The sequence below is a fragment of the Mobula hypostoma genome, chromosome 7, assembly GCF_963921235.1.
Source record: "Mobula hypostoma chromosome 7, sMobHyp1.1, whole genome shotgun sequence".
NCBI classification, from domain to species: domain Eukaryota; kingdom Metazoa; phylum Chordata; class Chondrichthyes; order Myliobatiformes; family Myliobatidae; genus Mobula; species Mobula hypostoma.
The window spans coordinates 164198421-164223609 of NC_086103.1; the positions used below are offsets into that span (position 1 = coordinate 164198421).

General features: G+C 41.3%; 1 protein-coding gene across 1 annotated transcript in view; it reads left to right on the forward strand.

Moving 5' to 3' along the window:
* Positions 1-25189, forward strand: part of cnga3a (cyclic nucleotide gated channel subunit alpha 3a) — a 55919-nt gene that overhangs the window by 26457 nt on the left and 4273 nt on the right. The window contains exons 5-6 of the mRNA XM_063052930.1: positions 15321-15425; positions 19611-19717. Coding sequence (XP_062909000.1) covers positions 15321-15425; positions 19611-19717 — 212 coding nt within the window. The remainder of the gene's footprint in view (positions 1-15320; positions 15426-19610; positions 19718-25189) is intronic.

Here is a 25189-nt window from a genome sequence, read left to right on the forward strand (position 1 = left end):
AGGGACACTCAAAGAATATATAGCCTGAGAGCTGTAACTTATCTTAATAACTGAGCATGTGCCTAATTTAATGCTAGGAGTATTATGAATAAAGCAGATGAGCTTAGAGCGTGGATCAGCACTTGGAGCTATGATGTTGTGGCCATTACAGAGACTTGGATGGTGCAGGGGCAAGAATGACTACTTCAAGTGCTAGTCTTTCAATGTTTCCGAAAGGATAGGGAGGGAGGCAAAAGAGGTGGGGGCATGGCACCATTGATCAGAGATAGTGTCACGGCTGCAGAAAAGGAGGAAGACATGGAGGGGTTGTCTACAGAGTCTCTGTGGGTGGAAGTTAGGAATAGGAAGGGGTCAGTAATTCGACTGAGTATTTTTTATAGACCACCCAATAATAACAGGGACATCGAGGAGCAGATAGGGAGACAGATTCTGCAAAGGTGTAAGAATAACAAGGTTGTTGTGGTGGGTGATTTTAATTTCCCAAATATTGATTGGCATCTCCCTAGAGTGAGGGGTTTAGATGGGGTGGAGTTTGTTAGGTGTGTTCAGGAAGGTTTCTTGACACAATATGTAGATAAACCTACAAGACGAGAGGCTGTACTTGATCTGGTATTGGGAAATGAACCTGGTCAGGTGTTAGGTCTCTCAGTGGGAGAGCATTTTGGAGATAGTGATCACAATTCTATCTCCTTTACCATAGCAGTGGAGAGGGATAGGAACAGACAAATTAGAGAAATGTTTAATTGGAGTAAGGGAAAATATGAGGCTATCAGGCAGGAACTTGGAAGCATAAATTGGAAACAGATGTTCTCAGGGAAACATACGGAAGAAATGTGGCAAATGTTCAGGGGATAGTTGCGGGGGGTTCTGCATAATTATGTTCCAATGAGACAGGGAAAGGATGGTAGGGTACAGGAACCATGGTGTACAAAGGCTGTTGTAAATCTAGTCAAGAAAAAAAGAAGAGCTTAGAAAAGGAAAAGGATTTTGGTGATTGTAGGGATGACTTGCAGCAGACTGAAAAGCTTGAGCATACAGACATTAAGAAAGAGGATGTGCTGGAGCTTTTGGAAAGCATCAAGTTGGATAAGTCACCAGGACCGGACAGGATGTACCCCAGACTACTGTGGGAAGCAAGGGAGGAGATTGCTGAGCCTCTGGCGATGATCTTTGCATCATCAATGAGGAAGGGAGAGGTTCCGGAGGATTGGAGAGTTGCAGATATTGTTCCCTTATTCAAGAAAGGGAGTAGAGATAGCCCAGGAAATTATAGACCAGTGAGTCTTACTTCAGTGGTTGGTAAATTGATGGAGAAGATCCTGAGAGGCGGGATTTATGAACATTTGGAGAGGTATAATATGATTAGGAATAGTCAGCATGGCTTTATGAAAGGCAGGTCGTGCCTTATGAGCCTGATTGAATTTTTTGAGGATGTGACTAAACAGGTTGATGAAAGTAGAGCTGTAGATGTAGTGTATATGGACCTCAGCAAGGCCTTTGATAAGGTCCCCCATGCAAGGCTTATGGAGAAAGTAAGGAGGCATGGGATCCAAGGGGACATTGCTTTGTGGAACCAGAACTGACTTGCTCACAGAAGGCAAAGAGTGGTTGTAGAAGGGTCATATTCTGCATGGAGGTTAGTGACCAGTGGTGTGCCTCAGGGATCTGTTCTGGGACCCCTACTCTTCATGATATTTATAAATGACCTGGATGAGGAAGTGGAGGGATAGGTTAGTAAAATTGCTGATGACACAAAGGTTGGAGGTGCTGTGGATAGGATGATAGGATGCAAAACTGGGCTGAGAAGTGGCAGATGGAGTTCAACCCAGATAAGTGTGAGGTGATTCATTTTCATGGGTCAAATATAATGACAGAATATAGCATTAATGGTAAGACTCTTGGCAGTGTGGAGGATCAGAGGGATCTTGGGGTCTGAGTCCATAGGACACTCAAAGCTGCTATGCAGGTTGACTGTGTGGTTAAGAAGGCATACAGTGCATTGGCCCTCATCAACTGTGGGATTGAGTTTAAGAGCCAAGAGGTAATGTTGCAGCTATATAGGACCCTGGTCAGACCCCACTTGGAGTACTGTGCTCAGTTCTGGTCACCTCACTACAGGAAGGACGTAGACGCCATAGAAAGAATGCGGAGGAGATTTACAAGGATGTTGCCTGGATTGGGGAGTGTGCCTTTTGAGAATAGGTTGAGTGAACTTGGCCTTTTTTCTTTGGAGAGACAGAGGATGAGAGATGACCTGATAGAGGTGTATAATATAATGAGAGGCATTGATCGTGTGGAAAGTCAGAGGCTTTTTCCCAGGGTTGAAATGGCTAGCATGAGAGGACATTGTTTTAAGGTGCTTGGAGGCAGGTACAGAGGAGATGTCAGGGGTAGGTTTTTTATGCAGAGAGTGGTGAGTGCGTGGTATGGGCTGCCGGCGGCGGCAGTGGAGGTGGAAACGACAGGGTCTTTTAAGAGGCTCTTGGATAGGTACATGGAGCTTAGAAAAATAGAGGGCTATGGGTAAGCCTAGGTAGTTCTAAGGTAAGGACATGTTCAGCACAGCTTTGTGGGCCAAAGGGCCTGTATTGTGCTGTAGGTTTTCTATGTTTCTATATTAATTGGTCCAGCCACAAATCAATAAAGCAAGTACACCACTCTAGCTTCAAGACAAATTAATGGTATTTTTTCCAAAATTATGCTGCTATTAAGAAGATGGGTCTACCAAGAAACCATAAATATGCTCTCCACAATTTTACAACCTTTAATGAACTGGCAAAGGGTTAAAAGCTGGAAAACATAAACTGAAGTTTTAATTTTATCAGGGGATTAGATTAGAATTATTGTACACTAAAGAAAGCAGAGTCAACAGGGTGGACTAATAAAGTCGATGGTGTACAGTACATTAGAATCAAAAGTAAGCTAGTTATGTCTCTGGAGAGGAAGAATTGTTAGATGTGTGTTGCTTGAATTTCCAGCATCTGCAGTATTCCTTTTGTTTTTGTTAGATATCTGCAGGTACATTTGAAGTCTTAAGAAAACTGTTGATTCCAAAGATTTCCTAAGTTTTACCATATTCCTCAATGTACATTGACAATTCTGTTTATATCCATAATTTATATTAAAGCAGAGATTATCTTTTCCTTATTGTCTGCATCTGTACAATAAGTACTAATTCTACAGCTCCCTATCCTAAACTCCCGACGGTCACTGTGTAACCTGCAGTTTTCACTGTTTGCATTTTACTTATCCTGATATTCTAAAAGCTGCGATTCTAGGATTCTGGCAAAGTTCAATGTCAACAAATGCCACAACGAAGAAATGTGAGTAACATCTTGTTTTGCCACATCAGCCCTCCTCATTCCCAAAATCCCTTGCAGTCCCAACAGAGTAGTTAATCTTATTCTTTATTAGTGTGGTTCAATCCTTATCTCTAAAAAATACATTTGCTAAATCGGCAATTTACACTGCTGTTGGGGCAGGATTATTTCTGCATCAGGGGCTCTATTTAGCAGATGTGAATGATAAGTATTTAAGTTGCATTTTTTGTGCTCTGATTAGAATTACACTCAGTGGCCACTTTATTAGGTACACTTGTAGACTTGTTCGTATCTCATCAGCCAATTATCTGGCAGCAAGTCAATGCATAAAAACACGCAGACATGGTCAAGAGGCTCTGTTGTTGTTCAGACCAAGCATCAGGGTGGGGAAGATGTGTGATCTAAGTGACTTTGACTGTGGAGTGATTGTTGGTGCCAGACGGGATGGTTTGAATATCTCAGAAACTGCTGATCTCCTAGGACTTTCACAGACAACAGTCCCCAGAGTTTACAGAGAATGGTGATAAAAACAAAACACTTCCTTTGAGTGGCAGTTCTGTGGGCGAAAATGCCTTATTAATGAAGGTGGTCAGAGGAGAATGGCCAGACTGGCTCAAGCTGACAGGAAGGCGATAGTAACTCACATAACCACGCTTTAAAACAGTGGTGTGCAGGAGAGCATCTCTGAATGCACAACATGTCAAACCTTGAAGTGAATGGGCTACAGCAGCAGAAGACCATGAACATACACTCAGTGGCTGCTTCGTTGGGTACAGGTGGAAATAATAAAGTGGCCACTGAGTGTATATTTGGATCAGGTGTGCATTGATTGAGGATCAGACGTGACGTGCTGGATGCCAAACTCTACGTGCTTTCTTGGTGTCTGACTTTATCCAGGGATGAATAGGCTGCTTTATGCTTAGTGGAAACTGGGATCCTCTCCAACATAAAGAAAGAGAAAGAAATGAGGGAAAGCGACTAAGATCGTTTTCAGGAAGGAACACCACTAATGTTGCCTTCATCTCAAAGGCCTTGAGCATCCCCTGCTGATGAGCCTGAGATGTGCTGGAGCAGAACACGCTTCAGATAAAGACTGCCTGAGAAATTCCCCTGACTTGAGTGAAGCCATTATTAATGGGTGGGGGAGATTACAAAATGAAGGCAGCAGTGCAAAGTTTAGAGAGAAAAATACGTTGTTCAATGCCCAAATAAAACCAGATCACTTCAGCAGATTAACAACATTGCTTATTTTACAGTGGGATATAAAATGGATAAATATTACATTCCTAAGAATTAATTGTGTAAAAAAGGTGAAGTGCACAGAAATATGCAACCCGATAGGGTTAGCCTTTCACTTTGAACAGTTTTTCTTCTCCCTCTCTACTAAAATGAAGGTACAAAAAGGGAAAGATATTGGGTGAGTAGGACACGTGGTCTACTAGGGTGAAATCATGTCCCATTTTGGCCCCATTATGGGGCTAAACAACTGTATTTTGGAAGAGGCAATGAAGATGATTAATGGGTGTAGGCCAGTAGATGTTGTATACATGGTCTTAAGTAAAGATTTTGACAGAGTCGCCCATGATAGGCTGATCCAGCAGGTTAAGGGTCACGTTAATAATCCACGGAGTAATGCATGTCATGAGGTCAAAATTAAGAGGAAAGTATACAGTAAATGGCAGGACCTTCAGGAGCAGTGATGTATAGATGGATCTTGGGATGCAAGTCCATTGCTCCATGGATAGGGTGGTAAAGAAGTGTGGATAACTTCACTCACCTCAGCACTAAACTTATTCCAAAACCTATATATTCACTTACAAGGACTGCAAATCATGTTCTCAATATTACTTATTTATTCATTATTACTATTTTTTAGAACTATAGAACCATAGAACACTACAGCACAGAAAACAGGCCATTTGGCCATTCTAGTCTGTGTCGAAACTTTATTCCGCTAGTCCCATTTACCTGCACCCAGCACATAACCCTCCAGACCTCTTCCATCCATGTATCTATCCAATTTGTTCTTAAAACTTAAGAGTGAGCCCCCATTTACTACATCAGATAGCAGCTCGTTTCACACTCCCACCACTCTCTGAGTGAAGAAGTTCCCCCTAATGTTCCCCCTAAACCTTTCCCCTTTCACCCTAAAGCCATGTCCTCTCATATCTATCTCTCCTAATCTAAGTGGAAAGAGCCTATTCGCATTTACTCTGTCTTATACCCCTCATAATTTTGTAAACCTCTATCAAATCCCCCCTCATTCTTCTACGCTCCAAGGAGTAAAGTCCTAACCTGTTCAATCTTTCCCTGTAACTCAACTCCTGAAGACCCGGCAGCATCCTAGTAAATCTTCTCTGCACTCTTTGAATCTTACTGATATCTTTCCTATAGTTAGGTGACCAGAACTGTACACAATACTCCAAATTTGGCCTCACCAATGTCTTATAGAACCTCACCATAACATCCCAACTCCTATACTCAATAAACACACATAAAAATTGCTGGTGAATGCAGCAGGCCAGGCAGCATCTCTAGGAAGAAGTACAGTCGACGTTTCGGGCTGAGACCCTTCGTCAGGACTAACTGAAAGAAGAGCTAGTAAGAGATTTGAAAGTGGAAGGGGGAGGGGGAGATCCAAAATGATAGGAGAAGACAGGAAGAGGAGGAATGGAGCCAAGAGCTGGACAGTTGATTGGCAAAAGGGATATGAGGGGATTATGGGACAGGAGGCCCAGGGAGAAAGAAAAGGGGGAGGGGGGAAGCCCAGAGGATGGGCAAGGGGCATAGTGAGAGGGACAGAGGGAGAAAAAGGAGAGAGAGAAAAAAAATGTGTGTATATAAATAAATAACAGATGGGGTACAGGGGAAGGTGGGGCATTAGCGGAAGTTTGCGAAGTCAATGTTCATGCCATCAGGTTGGAGGCTACCCAGACGGAATATAAAGTGCTGTTCCTCCTTCCTGAGTGTGGCTTCATCTTTACAGTAGAGGAGGCCGTGGATAGACATATCAGAATGGGAATGGGACGTGGAATTAAAATGTCCAATACTCAATACTTTGATTTATGAATGCCAAGATGCCAAAAGCCTTCTTTACAACCCTGTTTACCTGTGACGCCACTTTCAGGGAATTTATGTATCTGAACTCCCAGATCCCTTTGTTCCTCCACACTCCTCGGTGTCCTACCATTTACTGTGTATGTCCTACCTTGATTTGTCCTTCCAAGATGCAACACCTCACACTTGTAAATTGCACAGTCTGTCTTTTACATATTGGTTGGCTGTCTGTGTGTGTAGTTTTTCATTGATTCTACTGTGTTTCTTTGTATTTACTGTGAGAATTATTTATTAGTAATGAATTCACTGTGAATTATTCATGGTAGTATATGGTGACATATACATACTTTGATAAATTTACTCTGAACTTTGAACTTTAAGAGGGCATGCTTTCTGCCCTTCTTAAACAGAGGAACAACACTGGTTGTTCTCCAGTCGTCCCTCTGACATTGTGCGTTTAATGGCCTAGTCAATTTTGAATCCAGAAATAATACTAGATCCTCTAAACCTGCTGAGAGCTAATTAGAGATCAGCTATTCTGTTGAAGTACCCACAAGGAGGGTATTTTGACATTAAATCTTACACCAAAAGGAATATTACATCAGAAACTCTGAGGTGCAATGTATGTTAATTGACTGTTGTTGCCTAATGAATTGCTTTCCTTCCCCATAGTGGAAAGTAGAATCATGAATATGGTTTTGAATAGGATGCTAAATTCAATTAAATTGATAATTACTTAAACCCATTTACATTTTCTGCACTTTATTTCAATTTATTTACAATTAAATATGTCTCTCTAGAAACTGGACCTGTTTAAGTATTTTTTATGAACCATGGGTACAGTACTATTTCCAGGACAATTAGCGGCTATTGGAAATTTGACCTGGGCACTCTCACAACTTTTAAGTATTTAAATAAGCATGAATCAAGCCTTTGTAATTTAACATGCAGATACTGATCAATACAATTAATACAGATGGTTACTTGAAGCCAATTTGAACATATTGGGCTGAAGAGCCTGTTTCTGTGTGCTGTACGACTTAGCCTTTATGACACCTGCCCGAATTAGCATCATATTTTTCCCATGTCATATTTAAATGGCATAATACCAGTCTAAATACCTCTTCCACATAGTGATTGTATCTAATTCTACAACCTCCTCTGTTACTGGCTCCCAGATATCAACCACTTAAAAAAAACCTAACCCCCTCAAAACCCACAGCCTTGGTCAGACTAATTTTCCTTTGATCCAGCGTGTCCTCGAGCCTCACAACAATACAAAATCCTGTGTTCAGTGGCCCTTCAAGGCCATCGCTTCCAGTGGTTTTAGCACAGGAATGGATCAAGATATTCCATCATGACGGGATTTCCCCAGCCACAAACAGTGCCATACAAAGCTCTCTCCAACCATCTTCCTCACCTCCATGACAACCTTTCATGCAGCTGTCCTGTGACTGCCCCGGAGAGGATGCTTCTGGAGTTGGCTCGTTTCCTCAGAGACTGTCATGGCAACGATGGTGCATCTGTGAGCTCTGAGGGCAGGTGACAGGAGGTGCAGTGTGGAGTGTCTTTCTTGTGATTCAAGGTGCAAACTACCTTAGTGATTTGATTTGTGGGTGACTGTGTTGGGTTCTAGCGCTACTTGCAACACTTATTTAGCACACCGAACATGGATAAGCAAACTTCTTCCTCCATTTTCCTCTGCTTCTTGGATCTCATTGTTTATAATGGAACTGGTTCCCATTTTGGATAACGATTGTTCACTTGATTGCAAATAGGATCCACATGATGTTGTTTCATTCCTAGTTTCTAGTCACGACTAATTCCATTGTTATTCACTTATGAGAAACAGCAGGGAAGCATTTTATGGGCATAAAATGGGCATATTTTGAGGTACTAATGCCCTGGCTAACAGCTTGCCTGATTCAGAAGGTGGTGGGTGAGTTGCTGCTTTGAGTTACTGGTGGAAGTACTCCCATTGTGCTGTTGGTCAGGGGCTGCAGGAATCGAATGAATAGTGAAGCACCTCCAGTGCAGCATAGTCTGCAAACTGGGGGAGAGCTTGTACATCGTGTGGGTAAGTAACACTGTGCAATATAGGCCAATGAAAAGATGTTTAATTTTAATCTTGGACTTGTGGCATTATGAATCCATCAAAGAACAACTTGCTGGGAATGGTGGTCTCAAAGAGGACAGGTAGACAGCGTGCTGAAAAAGACATTTAGCACACTAGTGTTCATCGGTCAGAGCATTGCGTATACTACTGAAGGGTCTCGGCTTGAAATGTCGACTGTACTCTTTTCCATAGTTGCTGCCCTCTCTGAACCCATTGCTGCCTCCTTGAAGTGCTCGATTTTGTAAGAGACAACCTTTCCTTAATAAATACTGTACCCGTCCCAGTATCAGTGGCATTTTATTGGTTCCAAGCTTTGTAACACAATTGTATTTTGCATGTAACAGCTTTTGCCCCTTGGCACAGTTCAATGTAAACAACAACAACAACGACAAGGACGGAGGGTAAGCAGCCAAGCTCCCATTCATACCCCTCCCACTAGGGGTTCTGAGCACTCCCTGTAATTTGCAGTAGCCTGTAGTAGTGTACTGACCTTGGCAAATGCACAGTTAGTAAGCCAAGGTCCTGTGTGTCTGAGCAAAGTAGAGGAGGAATGAATTAAAAAGCTCTTGTGAAATGATTCATTTGGATTCCAAATGTACATTGGCAAAGCTGAATCATGTCCTCCAGCATTTCAATTGCAGGCCATTGGAAGAATGGATTGTTTCATAACCTGGTTCATATTTAAGTGTTAGCCAAATATATTATTATTCTTTTCAATGTGAATAGATTCAGATTTATTTATTACATGTACATCGAAATATACTGTACATTAACAACCATCGCACGTAAGGATGTGCTGGGGGCAGCCTGCAAAGGTGTCACCACGCATTCTGGCGTCGACACAGCATGGTCACAATGATCGGCAGAACAACACAGAGCACAGCAAGCAACTAAAAACAACTCCAGCATTCTGTGCTTGGTACCACAACTGCTCTGCAAAAGAATTGTGGAGTTCTGAACACAGCCCAGTCCACCAGGAAAAATGGCCTCCCCTTTACTGACTCTGCACTTCTTACTCATTGGCTACCAGTCCTCCAAAGCTTCAAATTTTAAATTCTCATTCTTATGTGGCTGTCTTCTTCTGAAGCCCTACTGGGGCATAGGCCAGTCTTTCAAGTTATCCCAGCTGTAGCCCGTCTTTGAAGATCCTTCCTTTGGCAGGAATGAGAGTTTGGAGTTACTGTTGGCATTTCTGTAGCTCTGTTTTCTTGCGTGATGGATTAAAAGTTAAAGTGCATTATCAAATAAAGTAAAGAGGAAGACAGCCCTGCAAATATTTATGTGTTGTGTATTATCTTGTCGTTATAGACTGTAGTTCAGTGTGGCATTTTAAGTTTTACTTTTCATACTACTTTCAGAATGGTGTTTGTGGCAAATGTGCTGTAGAAATTGAGAAATAATCTTACAAGTGCAATGTAATAAATTAAATCTGCATTTTGCAGTACAATATGATATATCCCAAAATCCCTATGTTTCCGTATGCCTCCTTCCAGTCCTATCATTGATAAGGTCTGTGGTACTTAAATATGAGTTGCCAGTTTCACAAATGGCCATACAAATAAGTGCAATTACAGTATTTCTTATTATCACTAACATCAGCTGACTATAAAATATTCCACCATTTACAAAGGAACATTGTAGGCTGTCTGACAGAACGTATTATCTGAAAGCCGTGTTTTTTTCTCACTGTGTCCTGATGCCAGTAGATAATATAACTTTAAAATGATTGCTGTGGTCAATTAAAAATATTTGAAGATAATTTTAACACTTCGCTTACATTTGCTTGTTTTTCTATAACACGGGGAGGAAGTTGGTTCATGCAACCACTATTCACCATGACAGTCTAGACTGAAGTACCTTCTTTCTGTACAATGCTCTATTCAGCCAACCTAATATGCTTTGAGGAAATGTCTTTGCAAGAGTAATGTGATTCTAAGCAATGGTTGACTCTGGACATCACGGGAGCCATTGCTAAGGCAGCAGCCATTTTGTTTCTGGAACGCTTCCCATACGTCCTTTCATGAGAATATTTCATTTCATATATTAGACTCCGCTGCTGTGCACTCTTTGTCTTTCAAGTGTTCTAATTTAATAAAGTGGGTTGCTTCACAATTACAAGTGGAAGCATCGCCTCATATCCAACATTAGCAGGAAGAGTGGACAAGATCGATGACAGAAGAATGATGAAATCCAGAGAATGTGAGTTTAGCTGGTATGCAGAATTCAATCCTGAATGGCTAATATCAATGAGAGTGAAGACTCTTGTAAAGCAAATGGAAGGGTGTAAGAACCCAACTCATTCCATCAGTTCAGCACAGACTAGATGGGCCGAAAGGCATGTTTCTGTGCTGTAGTGCTCTGCTTTAGTGAAAAAAACCTATTGTCTGTGTGGCCATGCTCACACTGTGGCTCCAGTGCGTCACCGTTATGATATACAGTGACACTGCTAGGCAGTTCAAAGGAGATTCACCAGGCTACATCTTGGGCTGAGAGAGTTCTCCAACCAAGGCAGACTAAATAGTTTTGTTCCGTATTAACCATTGAATCATATAACAATTACAGCACGGAAACAGGCCACCTTGGCCCTTCTAGTCCATGCCGAATGCTTACTCTCACCTAGTCCCACCGACCTGCACTCAGCCCATAAGCCTCCATTCCTTTCCTGTCCATATAGCTATCCAATTTTACTTTAAATGACAATATTGAGCCTGCCTCCACCACTTCTACTGGAAGCTCGTTCCACACAGCTACCACTCTCTGAGTAAAGAAGTTCCCCCTCGTGTTACCCCTAAACTTTTGCCCCCTAACTCTCAACTCATGTCCTCTTGTTTGAATCTCCCCCACTCTCAATGGAAAAAGCCTATCCACGTCAACTCTATCTATTCCCCTCATAATTTTAAATACCTCTATCAAGTCCCCCCTCAACCTTCTATGCTCCAAAGAATAAAGACCCAACTTGTCCAACCTTTCTCTGTAACTTAGGTGCTGAAACCCAGGTAACATTCTAGTAAATCTTCTCCGTACTCTCTCTATTTTGTTGACATCTTTCCTATAATTCGGTGTACACAATACTCCAGATTTGGCCTTACCAATGCCTTGTACAATTTTAACATTACATCCCAACTCCTATACTCAATGCTCTGATTTATAAAGGCCAGCATACCAAAAGCTTTCTTCACCACCCTATCCACATGAGATTCCACCTTCAGGGAATGCACCATTATTCCTAGATCTCTCTGTTCTACTGCATTCTTCAATGCCCTACCACTTACCATGTATGTCCTATTTTGATTAGTCCTACCAAAATGTAGCACCTCACACTTATCAGCATTAAACTCCATTTGCCATCTTTCAGCCCACTCTTCTAACTGGCCTAAATCTCTCTGCAAGCTTTGAAAGCCTACTTCATTGTCCACAACACCACCTATCTTAGTATCATCTGTATACTTACTCATCCAATTTAGCACCCCATCATCCAGATCATTAATGTATATAACAAACAACATTGGACCCAGTACAGATCCCTGAGGCACACCACTAGTCACCGGCCTCAAACCTGACAAACAGTTATCCACCGCTACTCTCTGGCATCTCCTATCCAGTCACTGTTGAATCCATTTTACTACTTCAATATTAATACCTAACGATTGAACCTTCCTAACTAACCTTCCGTGTGGGACCTTGTCAAAGGCCTTACTGAAGTCCATATAGGCAACATCCACCGCTTTACCCTCGTCAACTTTCCTAGTAACCTCATCAAAAAATTCAATAAGATTTGTCAAACATGACCTTCCACACACAAATCCATGTTGACTGTTCCTAATCAGACCCTGTCTATCCAGATAATTATATATACCATCTCTAAGAATACCTTCCATTAATTTACCCACCACTGAGGTCAAACTTACAGGCCGATAATTGCTAGGTTTACTCTTAGAACCCTTTTTAAACAATGGAACAACATGAGCAATACACCAATCCTCTGGCACCATCCCCATTTCTAATGACATTTGAAGTATTCTGTGTATGTATTTATTTATTTATTTAGAGATACAGCACGGTAATAGGCCTGCACTGCCCAATTACAACCATGTGACCAATCAATCTACTGACCCATATGTCTTTGGCATGTAGGAGGCAACCAGGGCATTTGGAGGAAATCCACGTGGTAATATAAACTCCTTACAGACAGTGACAGGAATTGAACCTCGGTCGCTGGCACCATAATAGCATTCTGCTAACTGCTACACTTCATTGCCCCCCTGTCCCTGAGGGTTTAGAAGAATGAGGGATGATCCTATTTAAACACATAAGGTACTAAGGGAGCTTGATGTAGTGGGAGAATTACAAATAAGCGGGTACAACTTCAAGGGTGTTGTACTCGCTAAAGCATAAGGAAGTAAAATGTTCCTTCGCACTTCTCTTGAGTGTCTTGTACTTTTGTGAGACACTTCATTCTGCTTTCGCAATAGCCCAAACTGAGCACATTCACTCCATTACTTCCACATTAGATGAGGACAGTTGACTTTTATTTGGTCAAGCTCATATGAAATCCAAATCTATTTGACTTCAATGGAGCTGAATTTTGGAAATGGGTTAGAATGAACATCTCCTACTATAAAGCACAGTTAGTGCAAGCAACTAAGGACACATTTCTATGCCATTAACTCATTGTTATAATGTATTATTATTGAAATGTAGTAAGAGAATTTAGACGATAAGACATACAATTATCCCACTCAACCCTGTTCTCCTGCCTTCTCCCATTAACCTTTGATGCCCTGACTAATCAAGAATTTATCAACATTTGCTATAAATATATCCAATCACTTAGCCTCCACAGTCATCTGTGGCAATGAATCCCTAATATTCGCCACCCTCTGGCTAAAGAAATCCTCTTCATCTTTGTTCTAAAGGGACGTCCTTCTAGTCTGAGGCTGTGCCCTCTGATCCCAGACTCCACGGCCATAGGAATCATTCCCTCCATGTCCACTTTGTCTAGGCTTTTCAGTATTCAATAAGTTTTAATGAGATCCACCTCATTCTTCTGAACCCCAGCGAGTACCAGCCCAGAGCCATCAAATGTGCCACACACATTAACCCTTTAATTCCCGGGATCATTCTCGTGAACTTCCTCTGGATCCTGTCGAATGCCAGCACATCCTTTCTTAGATAAGAGGCCGAAAACTGCCTGGAATATTCTGACATTCGTCACAGTAATCACAAAATAATCATGAGCAAGCCATGTAAATCGACTAATTCTGCATTTTTATGAATACAGATAAGATGACTTTAACTTTAGTTGATCAATTAACTTTCATGTAAGAGAGAAGTGTAAACAATAAGAAGGCATTCAATTTGCAGCTAGACTCCAACAATAGACCTTATCTGTGATGGACTATTTCAACAGTGTTGTCCTTTCTACCCTTTATCCTCTGAGGCCTCTTTAATGAGAGGTAAGCTCATAAATACTGCTGTTCATCACGCAGCAAGGTGGAAGAAAAGAAAGACGTGAAAAAGGAGGAAAAGAAAGATGAGAAAAAGAAGGAAGAGTAAGTAAACAATTTGAAAGTGAAGGACTTCTAATGAAAATCAGATCTATTGGATGCAGGCTCTCCCGTACTCCAATAGATCCAGATTAGTGATTGTTGACACCAGTTGGTTATTTTAGTTTTCAGACAAAGATACATATATTATAGTCTTTAAACAACAGTCAGTGTAATTAAACAAGACAAATATTACCCTTCCATAACTGAACATTAACCACCTCTTTTGTCTTTGATTTTGCCACAGCTGTTCGTTCCTTCTTTGCCCAGTGCCCCCTGTCAGTCTAATTCCTTTCACCTTTACCCCAATGATATTTTTAAATCCTGACTTGTTACCCTTCCTGAGACGAAAGATCTTAACCCTCACAGCACTTTTTGTTTGGAGGAAATCTAGCATTGCAGGTCACCCTAAAAATTGATGTCATGTAAAGAATTCAGACGTCAAATGTGAGATTCACACAACAGTGTTCCTAATGAATAAATTGTTGGGAGGGACTGGGCTGGGAGTGGGTGAGCCAGATTCAATGGCAATCTCTGTAAAGGCATGAATAGTTAAACATAATATTTTGAAAAATATCAAATTTACTTAGTATTGATTAAAATTGTGAAGGTAATTTATATCTGATTTTCAAGTGGGTCTGGGCTGATTTGGTATATATAGTTTCAGAAATAGTATCATACTCAAATATTTCCAATTTAGTCTAAGATTTGTTATTGTTGATTTATTATTTGTTTAGTACGATGACATTTGTAGTAGATATGTTTATATTTGCAGATGGTAAGTACAGATTTCCATACACCTGTTGTTGGATTCAGTGATATCCTTTGGCGTAAAGCTAGTTCTTCCAGTTTTGAATGGGATATTGTACCTAAAGCTTATATTTGATGGATTATGACGAAAGAGCTGTACAACTGGCTGAAACTGTGAGAAATGGTAGTGACTAATAATTTGTGTTCTCATAGACTACAGCCTGCTGAGTTTACATGAGGGAAACAGAGTATTGTTATTAACTTGGCAACTAGTTTATTATTAGTTTTTGTTTTAATTTTCATGCCAGAAATATTTTACTTACACTGAATATTTAGGTGAAGTATCTCAGTAGTGGTAGTCAAATCTCATAAATATTCCTTGAAATTTTGGAAACTTCAAATATATACAGAGGAATTTGTGTAATGTGACTGAAATAATATATCTTATTTAACGTACAGAATTCTTATCAAGTGAACATAAATGGATCAGTATAAATACTTTCTACTGACAAACTCTGTTTGCCTTCCCAGGAAGAAAGACATATACATTATTGATCCTGCAGAAAATCTTTACTATCGATGGCTGTCCATTATCGCAATACCTGTGATGTACAACTGGTGTATGCTTGTGTGCAGGTAAGGTTAAAAATTAACCCGGTAAGTGACAACAGTTGTTTTCTCTATCTAATTAGTCAAAACCTAATACATAGCTTTCTGTAATGAGATTGACAAAGCTAACTGTATGAAGCACCCTGGTACCCTCGGCTGTGTTAAGTCTAGAGACGTCAACCGCCGGCCCCGACAAACTCGTGAGGTTGAGGCGCACACCCACCCCGATCCCGTTTGTGTGGCTGCTGTGTAATTCACTACCCTGTTACAAATTAGTGCTACAAAATAACAGGCAATACACAGCATACCATTCAAAGATTATCTTCATGATTCTTAATTTGACTAAAGGGTTGGTAAAGAAAAGAACAAAAAAAAGAAAAAGGCCCATTTTAATGAAACAGTCTGATGTGCACAAGTTGGAGCTCACGGTTTCTCCAAGTCACTTATTCTCAATCGATCTCACCCCGGGCTTCGTCGAATCACGGTCCCACTTCGGGTCGAATCCTACGACCTCCTCTCTCTGGCGTCTTCCCTCTTCATCTCCTCTCGAACCAAAAAACAAAAACAAAAAACCATAAGCCCAACCTTAGTGTCCCTCACCAGAGAAGCCTCCCCTAAATTCAACCATCCTAAACGGATGGCATACATTTCTCCTCATTTCTTATCTTCAACAATAACCCAAACATAAGCTGAAAACTGAGCAAGCTGCTCTCACAGAACTGCCAAAATGAAATAGATACAGCTTAACAGTAAAAATATGAACCAGGGCATTACATGTACAAAGCACATTAACAGAGGAAGCATGACACAAACTTGTAGAATATGCAGGGGTCCAGTAAACACAAAAATCCATCATTGCTGTAAATGATCCTTTGGTTTACGACAAGGTTCTTTTCACTAGCCTGTGCAATTGGAATTCGGTTTCAGATTTATATATCACATGCACATACAGTGAAATACATCATTTGCATTAACAACCAACACAACCTAAGGATGTGCTGGGCAGTCTTCAGGTGTCACCACACATTCTGGCGCCACATAGCATGCCCGCAATATTTGGCAGAACAACAAAAATGAACAAACCAAGCAACAAAGGAACAGTGAAACAAGCCTCGTTCCTCCCTCCCATCCACCACCCACCCCCTCTAACCCCAGGATAGGCCATCTTCTTTGGTCTCCAACCTCCAGTGGACTCGTGGATTAACAGACAGTGGGCTCCAATTTCTCCAAAGGTCCTACAGAGATTTACAGACCATCAGACCTCGACTTCTGGACTTCCTTTCGACCTTCTGGCTTCGACCTGGGCGTCCAATTGACCTTCGGCTTTGATCCAGACTTCTGATCAATCTTCAGTTACTGATTATCTGAATCCTTTGCTGATTATTGATAAATGTAATTACTGCATTTTATTTTTGAAACTCCCATTATAACTGTCACCGAAGAAGATGCTACTTGAGTTCTTAATGGCAGATCAAGTGATAATTACAACTGTCCCTGAAAAACCTTACTTGATGTGTGGAATTTATTTTCCTTCCGCCTAATTACTTCAAACTTCATATTATGCTGGCTTGCATAGTGTTAGCCTTTATACATGTATATTTCAATCTTTATCTCATCTTACATAAAGATGGTGAAAAATTTAGTTAAAAGTTAGAGCAGGACACACACAAAATGCTGTAGGAACTCAGCAAGTCAGTGTCTACAGTATAGATCAGAATCAGATTTAATATTATTGGCATATGTTGTGAAATTCGTTGTTTTGCGACAGCAGTACCTTGCAATATATAATTTAAAAACTATAAATTACAATAAGAAATTATATATATGTGTGTGTGTGTGTAATATATATAAATTAAGTAAGGAGTGCAAATAGGGAGCAAAAAAAGTGAGATAGTGTTCAATGTCCATTCAAAAATCTGATGGTGAAAGGGAAGAAGCTGTTGCTGAAATGTTGAGTGTGTCTCTTCAGGCTCTTGTGCCTCCTTCTTGATGGTAGCAGTGAGAAGAAGGCATGTCCTGGGTGCTGGGGGCCCCGAATGATAGATGGCACCTTTTTGAGACATTGCATTTTGAAAGTGCTGGGGAGGCTGGTGCCCATGAGCGAGCTGACTGAATTTACAACTTTCTGCAGCTTTTACCGATCTGGTGCAGTGGCCCCTCCATACCAGATGGTGATGCAACCGGTTAGAATATTCTCCTCGGTACATATGTAGCAATTTGTGAGTGTCTTTGGTGACATACCAAGTCTCTTCAAACTCCTAATGACATTTAGCCGCTGTCAAGCTTTCTTTATAATTGTATCAATATGTAGAGATGTTGACACAGAGGAACATGAAACTGCTCATCCTTTCGACTGCTGATCCCTCAATGAGCACTGGTGTGTGTTCCCTCGACTTCCCCTTCCTGAAGGCACAATCAATTCCTTGGTGTGACTGACATTGAGTGCACGGTTGTTGGTGCAACACCACTCAACCAGCTGATCTAGCTCACTCCTGTACATCTCCTCATAACCATCTCAAATTCTGTCAACAATAGTTGCATCATCGGCAAATGTATAGATAGCATTTCCATAGATTCTGCCTGCCAGCAATTTGTGTGTGTCATTCAATATTTCCAGAAACTGCAGAATCTCTTATGTTTTTGAACGTTAAAGCCTTCGAAAGTTTTTTACACTGGAAGGTGAGACTAGAACCAGGGGAGATTGCTTCAAGATTCAGGGGAGTAGATTTAGGATGGAGATGAGGAGGAACTGCTTTTCCCAGAGAGTGGTGAATCTGTGGAATTTTCTGCCCAATGAAGCAGCGGAGGCTACCTCAGTAAATATATTTAAGACAAGGTTGGATAGATTTTTGCATAGTAATGGAATTAAGGGTTATAGGGAAAAGGCAGGTAGGTGGAGGTGAGTCCATGGCCAGAATAGCCATGATCTTATTGAATGGCGGAGCAGGCTCGATGGGCCATATGGCCTACTCCCGCTCCTATTTCTTATGTTCTTCCTGCTTTTCTGCCAGTGAGAGTTCTTCAATATAATGGATATTCAGCTGGATTGATGAGGACTTTATTCTGGAGATTCCTTTTATCTGAAGCCAGAAATTTGGTTTGAGAAAAGAGAAAATTGACCCCTGGAGATTGCAGGACCTAACCAGGTAGCTTTCTTTCAGGCCAATGACAAGAGGAGTCCACCTGTCGCAGGCTGGATAATCAGGTTGAAGATTCTCTACTACCTGTAAAATATCATATGACATGAACTCAGATGGAAATTCATAGTTATATAACTGAAGATACAAGAATATTAATCAGGAGCAAATGTACTGCCTTGTTCAAACCTCTATTAAACGCAGCCCATGGGGATCTGATCACCTCAAAAGTTACTTGATTTCAAATCCTGATTATCATCCACCTCATGTCTAATGGTCACTCTTAGAAATGTTTCACTGCTTGTCTGCCTTGTGAAACTTGATAACAAACAAATATAATTTCATTATGAAGATTCTCTGTTCTCATACTTAAATACAACACATTCTCCTTCCTGCATTCAGATTCCCAAATCTTGTTCTGCACCCCAAGACATTTTTGACCATTTTCTCCTGCATGTATTGATTCATGGGTTTTTAAGTCACAAGAAAGTGACAGCTTAGTAATTCAGTCCTTTGTATTCATGTCATCTGTCAACTGCTGAGAGTAGCCAAAGATGGAAGAGAGAGAAACGTAGAGTTAATGTTTCAGGATTAGTTCTGATTAAAACTCGGTGACCTAAAATGATACATCTCACCCCAGTTATTGCCTGACCTGCCATGTATTTCCATTCCTTTCTCTTTTATTTTAAGATTTCCAGCATCTGCAGTATTTTGCTTCTGAATGTGGCCAAGCTCTTTTTCATTTTGGGTGCCTAGACGCAGTTGAAGGAAACTTCCAGATTACACCATATAGGTGAAAGTGGGTCAAGGCACTGGGATTAAACGTAATGGGCAACTACAATAAAGTTTGGATATATAGGATAAAAGCACATGAAATGGATATGTTACTCTGGACTAATAACTTGTCACAGTGCAGTATTTTAACAGATGCTCACTTTTCTCCACGCTAACTTTGAATCCATGATGTAAAACATCCAGGTTTGGCTGATACCATACTATAGTGCATCACAGTAACTATCAGAGTATACTTACTGCGTTTTCCTTGCTGTTTTAAACCTTATGCTTTGTATTCTAGAGCTTGTTTTGAAGAACTTCAAACAAAAAACCTTGCTTTATGGTTAGTGTTGGATTATGTATCAGATGCGATCTACATCATGGATTCAATTGTAAGGTTTCGAACAGGTAAAGAAACATGTCTCTTTATTTTTAATAAATGGTTTTGTGTTTGTTCTGTTCTTGGAGAAGATGGTTTCCATCTTGTCCTGATGCAGTGCTTTTGCTGAAGATGGAACTTTAGCTTTGTAGCTTTGAACGGAGCACACAGCTGGTAGTGCACTGGCTCATAGCTCCAGACAGTCAGCCTCAATCTCGACCTCCAGTCATGTCTAAGTTCCCTCTGTGGGTTTCTTTCTGCTTTTCCTCTTACATCCCGAGAATGTGCAAGTGGAGAGGGGAGTTACTTTGCACATAGGACGGGGCAGGAATATGCCTTTTAGCACCTGATATCTGTGACCACAATGACTCCAGTTTAAACAAATCCCGTCTGCCTGTACGTGGTTTATATGGTCCATGGACCTTGGCTGTTCCATGGTCCACCTAAACACTTCTTATTTGTTGCCATCGTATCTGCTTTCATATCTCCTCTGGTAGTGTGTATCACAACCTGTGTTTAAAAAAAAACATGCCTTGCAAATCTCCTTTAAACTTTCCCTCTCTCACCGTAAATCTAGTGTTTGATATTTCCAACCTGGAGAAAAGACTGACTATCTGCCCTACCAATGCCACTGTAAACCACCCTTCGTCTCTGTGGGTGGTAGAATCTGGGGGGAGATGATGGGAATATGAGGAACTAAAGTGAGATAAGGATTATGTAAATAGTCTCTCAATGGTCTGCTTGGCCTCTGTGGGCTGAAGGGCCTGCTTCAATGCTGTATGACTCATGTCCTCGGCCCATTCTACTCCGAGCCATCATTTGGTTGATTATTTCTCCCAGATGCTCCGTGTCCCCATCTTCTCCACAGTAGGTTCAGTTTCACATGTGTACAGAGATCTGGTGGGAGGCTGCTACTGTGAATGTCTATCTGCCCAATCAGAATCAGAATCGGGTTTAATATCACCGGCATATGTCGTAAAATTTGTTAACTTAGAGGTAGCAGTACAATGCAATACATGATAACGTAGAAAAAGTCTGAATTACACTATGTATATATATATATTAAAAGTTGAGTTAAAATAAGTAGTTGAAAAACAGAAATAAATTTTAAAAAGTAGTAAGGTAGCAATTGGATAATGACTAGCATTTCTCCTATATTTCAAAAAAAACTTTATCCATAAAATATACCCAAGAAATACAAAAATGCGACCTCCTTTACATTCATGATGCTGTTCAGTTTATATATTCATAGTGTTATAGTGCATTTGTAGTTGTAGCACATTCAGTGTACAGAGCACCACTAGCACTCATCGAGTCATAGAACACCACAGCACAGACACAGGTCCTTCGGCCCATCTACTTTGTGCCCAACTATTATTCTGCTTAGTCCCTTTGACACGTACTGTAGTTAGAGTCAGGCCTTTTTGGCCCATCTAGTCTATGCCAAACTATTAATCTGTCTCGTCCTATCGACCTGACCTGGACTGTATGTAACCCCTGTGTAGCACTGGTCTTATCGTGTGTGACTAATCTTCACACTCTTTGAGAAAATCAAATTACCCAAGGTGCTAATCCAGGTATCGGAAGGAGGCAGTGAATAGAAACCACACACTTCTGGAAATAAGGTTTTGTTTATAAGGAAAAAAACAAAATGTACAGAATATTTACATAAGCAAGAACAATTCAAAATTCCAACATTCTGTTTAGGTTCCAAATCTTAGATGTCTAATCATAACAAATTCCTTTTTAATTAGAATCAGTGAGATTCCTTTATTACTCTAATCTAACTGATTAGATCTAATGTTATTCCCTATTTAAAAGTTTACAGACTAAACTTTCCTTTTTACTTATCCCTAGTTAGTTAGAAAACCAAATATAATTCCTGTTCTCAAGTATTATAATTAATTTCAGTTTCAGTACAAGTTTAAATTCAAATTCAAAAAGTATATATATATATATATATACACACAGAGCTTAACACCTTCACGACAATTTTCCAACATCACAACTCCTAAACAATGTAAATCTCATTCAGCAACTTAACAAAGACTTTGCAAAAATAATCAGTTCTTGCAGAAAATCAAATTCAGATTCTTCGAATGAAAATAAACTTATACATCCAATTGTATTAAATCATCTGTGTCATTACACTTTTCGTTCCCGTGCTGGTTCTTTATTTTGGTTGGCTCGCCATCTTGTTTCTTGGTTCGTTGGAATGAAATAGTTGATCATCCACAGAAATTCAATTCACAATCTTGTACAAAAACTTGACCAAATCCCTTGGTATGAGTTTGCAGAACTAATTCCCGACTACACGGTAGGGATTTTGGATACTCGTCTGTCCGATATTGTCTCATTAAAGCTGCTGCATGTCATAGCTATAGCTTCAATAAATCTTTTATCGCTATTGTCTGTCCTCCAGAGGTTTCACCCTGAGGTCTTAAGTTAGTAGGGTAAAAATACTCACTACTAATTCCACTCTTAACAGTTCATTTCTTCAGCTTCTAATAGTTGCTCCTTGTCTGACCTGTGTCCAGCCATGCCCCTCCCTTGAATAGCATTTTTCTCAAATTCTTTTTTTTTAATATCGGTAAACCTCATTTTCTTCCCTCCACAGGTAGAACTTTCTAACATTACAACTTTGGGTTTAATCAACCTGGGCTGCATGGAGCTCTCCCATCTATGTACCTAACCATATTTCTCTTAATTGTTGAAATCAAACCTGCATCCACCACATCTGGTGGCAGCTCATTCCACACTCTCACTACCCTCTGAGTGAAGAAGTTCCCCCTCATGTTCCCCTTTAACATTTCACCTTTCACCTGTAACCCATGATCTCTAGTTCTAGTTTCACCCAACCTCTGTGGAAAAATACACAAAATGCTGGAGGATCTCAGGACGTCAGGACATGAACGAACAGTCGAGGTTTCAGGCCAAGGCCCTTCTTCAAGACTGGAAAAGAAGAGGGAAGATGCCTGAATAAAAAGGTAGGGGAGGGGAAGAAGGATAGCTAGAAGGTGGATAGGTGGGAAAGGTAAAGGGCTGGAGATGTAGCCATCTGATAGGAGAGGAGAGTGGGCCATAGGAGAAAGGGAAGGAGGAGGGGCAGCAGGGGGAGGTGATATACAGGTGAGAAGAGGTAAGGGGCCAGAGTGGAGAATAGAAGAAGAGAGGAGGGCGAGGGATATTTTTAACTGGAAGGAGAAATTGATATTCGTGCCATCAAGTTGGAGGCTTCCCAGATGGAATATAAGGTATTGCTCCTCCACCCTGAGGCTGGCCTCATCTTGATACAACAGGAGGCCATGGAACAACATGTCAGAATGGGAATTGGAATTAAAAGTTGGGCCACTGGGAAGTTCCGCTTTTGGCGGATGCAGCAGAGGCATTCGACAAAGCAGTCCCTCAATTTACAACAAACCTCAACTACGTAGAGGAGGCTGCATAGGGAGCACCAGGTACAATAGGTGACCCCAGAAGACTCACAGGTGAAGTGTTGCCTCATCTGGAAGGACTGTTTGGGGCCCTGAATGGAAGTGAGGGAGGAGATGAATGGGCAGGAGTAGCACTTTGGCCACTTGCGGGGATAAGCCTCTTGCATTTGCTCTATTTATACACCTTATAATTTTGTGTACCTCTATCAAATCTCTCCCCACTCTTCCATGCTCCAGGGAGTAGAGTCCTAAGTTATTCAACATTTCCCTATAACTCAGGTCCTAGGAGTCACAGCAACATCCTTGTCAATTCTCTCTGTACCTTTTCAATCTTACTGGTATCTATCTAACTTCCTGGAATGATATGAAGTTCAAAGGTTTGTGAGGCCTCTACAAACGGCTTAGGCCCTCACCATCTAGTGGCAGAAGCATCATAGACCACCGTTCTCCCACACAAACCCTCTATGTCGGCCACGCTAAGATTCAAAGCATTCCTTAGCATGCACTCCTGCAAACTGGTACATGCCTTCAATGCCTTGTGTATGGTTTGTTGTACCGAAAAAACAACAAGTTGAAGGCTAACCCCACTTTGTCCAAAATTTGTTTGTCCACCCTCATCAAGAAGGCCTTGAAGCTCTCCATTCCTTTCTCAATAAAAGAACTAACAGGTTCCCTGCACCACCAACCTCCTCCATCTGGCAGAATTGGTCCTCAACCTCAACAACTTCTCCTTCAGCTCCTCCCACTTTCTCCGGACTTGAGGGGTAGCCATGGGCATCCGCATGTGCCCCAGCTATGCCTGCGTCTTAATTAGCAATACAGAACAGTTCATGTTCCAAGTCTTCCCTGGTAATGCTCTCCAGCTCTTCCTCCACGACATTGATGACTGCATTGGTGCTGCTTCATGCACCCTCACTGAGCTTGTCAATTTCATCAACTAACTTCCAGACTGCCCTTAAATTCACTTGGTTCATTTTTGACACCTCTTTCCCCATTCTCGATCTCCCTCCATCTCTGGAGACAAACTGTTGACTGACATCCTTTAGAAACCTACTGATTCCCACATTTATGTTGACTATACCTCTTCCCACCCTGTCGCCTGTTAAAAAAAATATACCATTCCCTTTTCTCTGTTCCTTCGGCTTTGCCACATTTGTTCCTAGGTTGGGGCTTTCCTTTCCAGGACATAAGAGATGTCCTCCTTCTTCAATGAACGGGGTTTCCCTTCCTCCATCATAGATGCTGTCTTTATCAGCATTTCCTCCATTTCCCGAGCATACACGATCACTCCTTCTTCCTGCCACCTTAACAGTAATAGAGTTCCTCTTGTCCTTAGCTACCACCCCATGAGCCTCCACATTCAACACATTATTCTCCACAACTTCCACCACCTCTAATGGAACCTTACCACCAAAAGTAACTTTACCTTCCCCCTCCCCGGTTTTCCGCAGGGATTGCTCTTTCTGTGATTCCCTTGTCCTAGAATTTAACCCTGCAAGCGGCCCGAGTGCTACACCTGCCCAATCACCTCCTTCCTCACCTCAATTCAGGGGCCAAACAGTCCTTCCAGGTGAGGCAACACTTCACCTACAAATCTGCCGGGGTTGTTTGTTGTACCTGGTGCTCCCGATGTGGCCTCCTCTACATTGTTGAGACCCATCGTAAATTGGGCGATCATTTGATTGAACACCACCACCAAAAGCGGAACTTCCCAGTGGCCCAGCATTTTAATTCCCATTCCCATTCTGACATGTCTTGTTCCATGATGAGGACTCTCTCAGGGTGGAGGAGTAACACTTTATATTCTATCTGGGTAGCCTCCAACCTGATGGCACGAATATCGATTTCTCCTTCCAGTAACAAATATATTAACCTCCCTTTCCCTCTTCTTCTAATCCCTACTCTGGCCTCTTACCTCTTCTCACTTGCCTATCACCTCCTCCTTCTATTTCTCCTATGGTCCACTCTCCTTTCCTATCAGATTTCTTCCTCTCCAGCCCTTAATCTTTCCTACCCACCTGGCTTCATGCAGCACCCTCTGTCCTGCCTTCTTCCCCTCCCCCCATC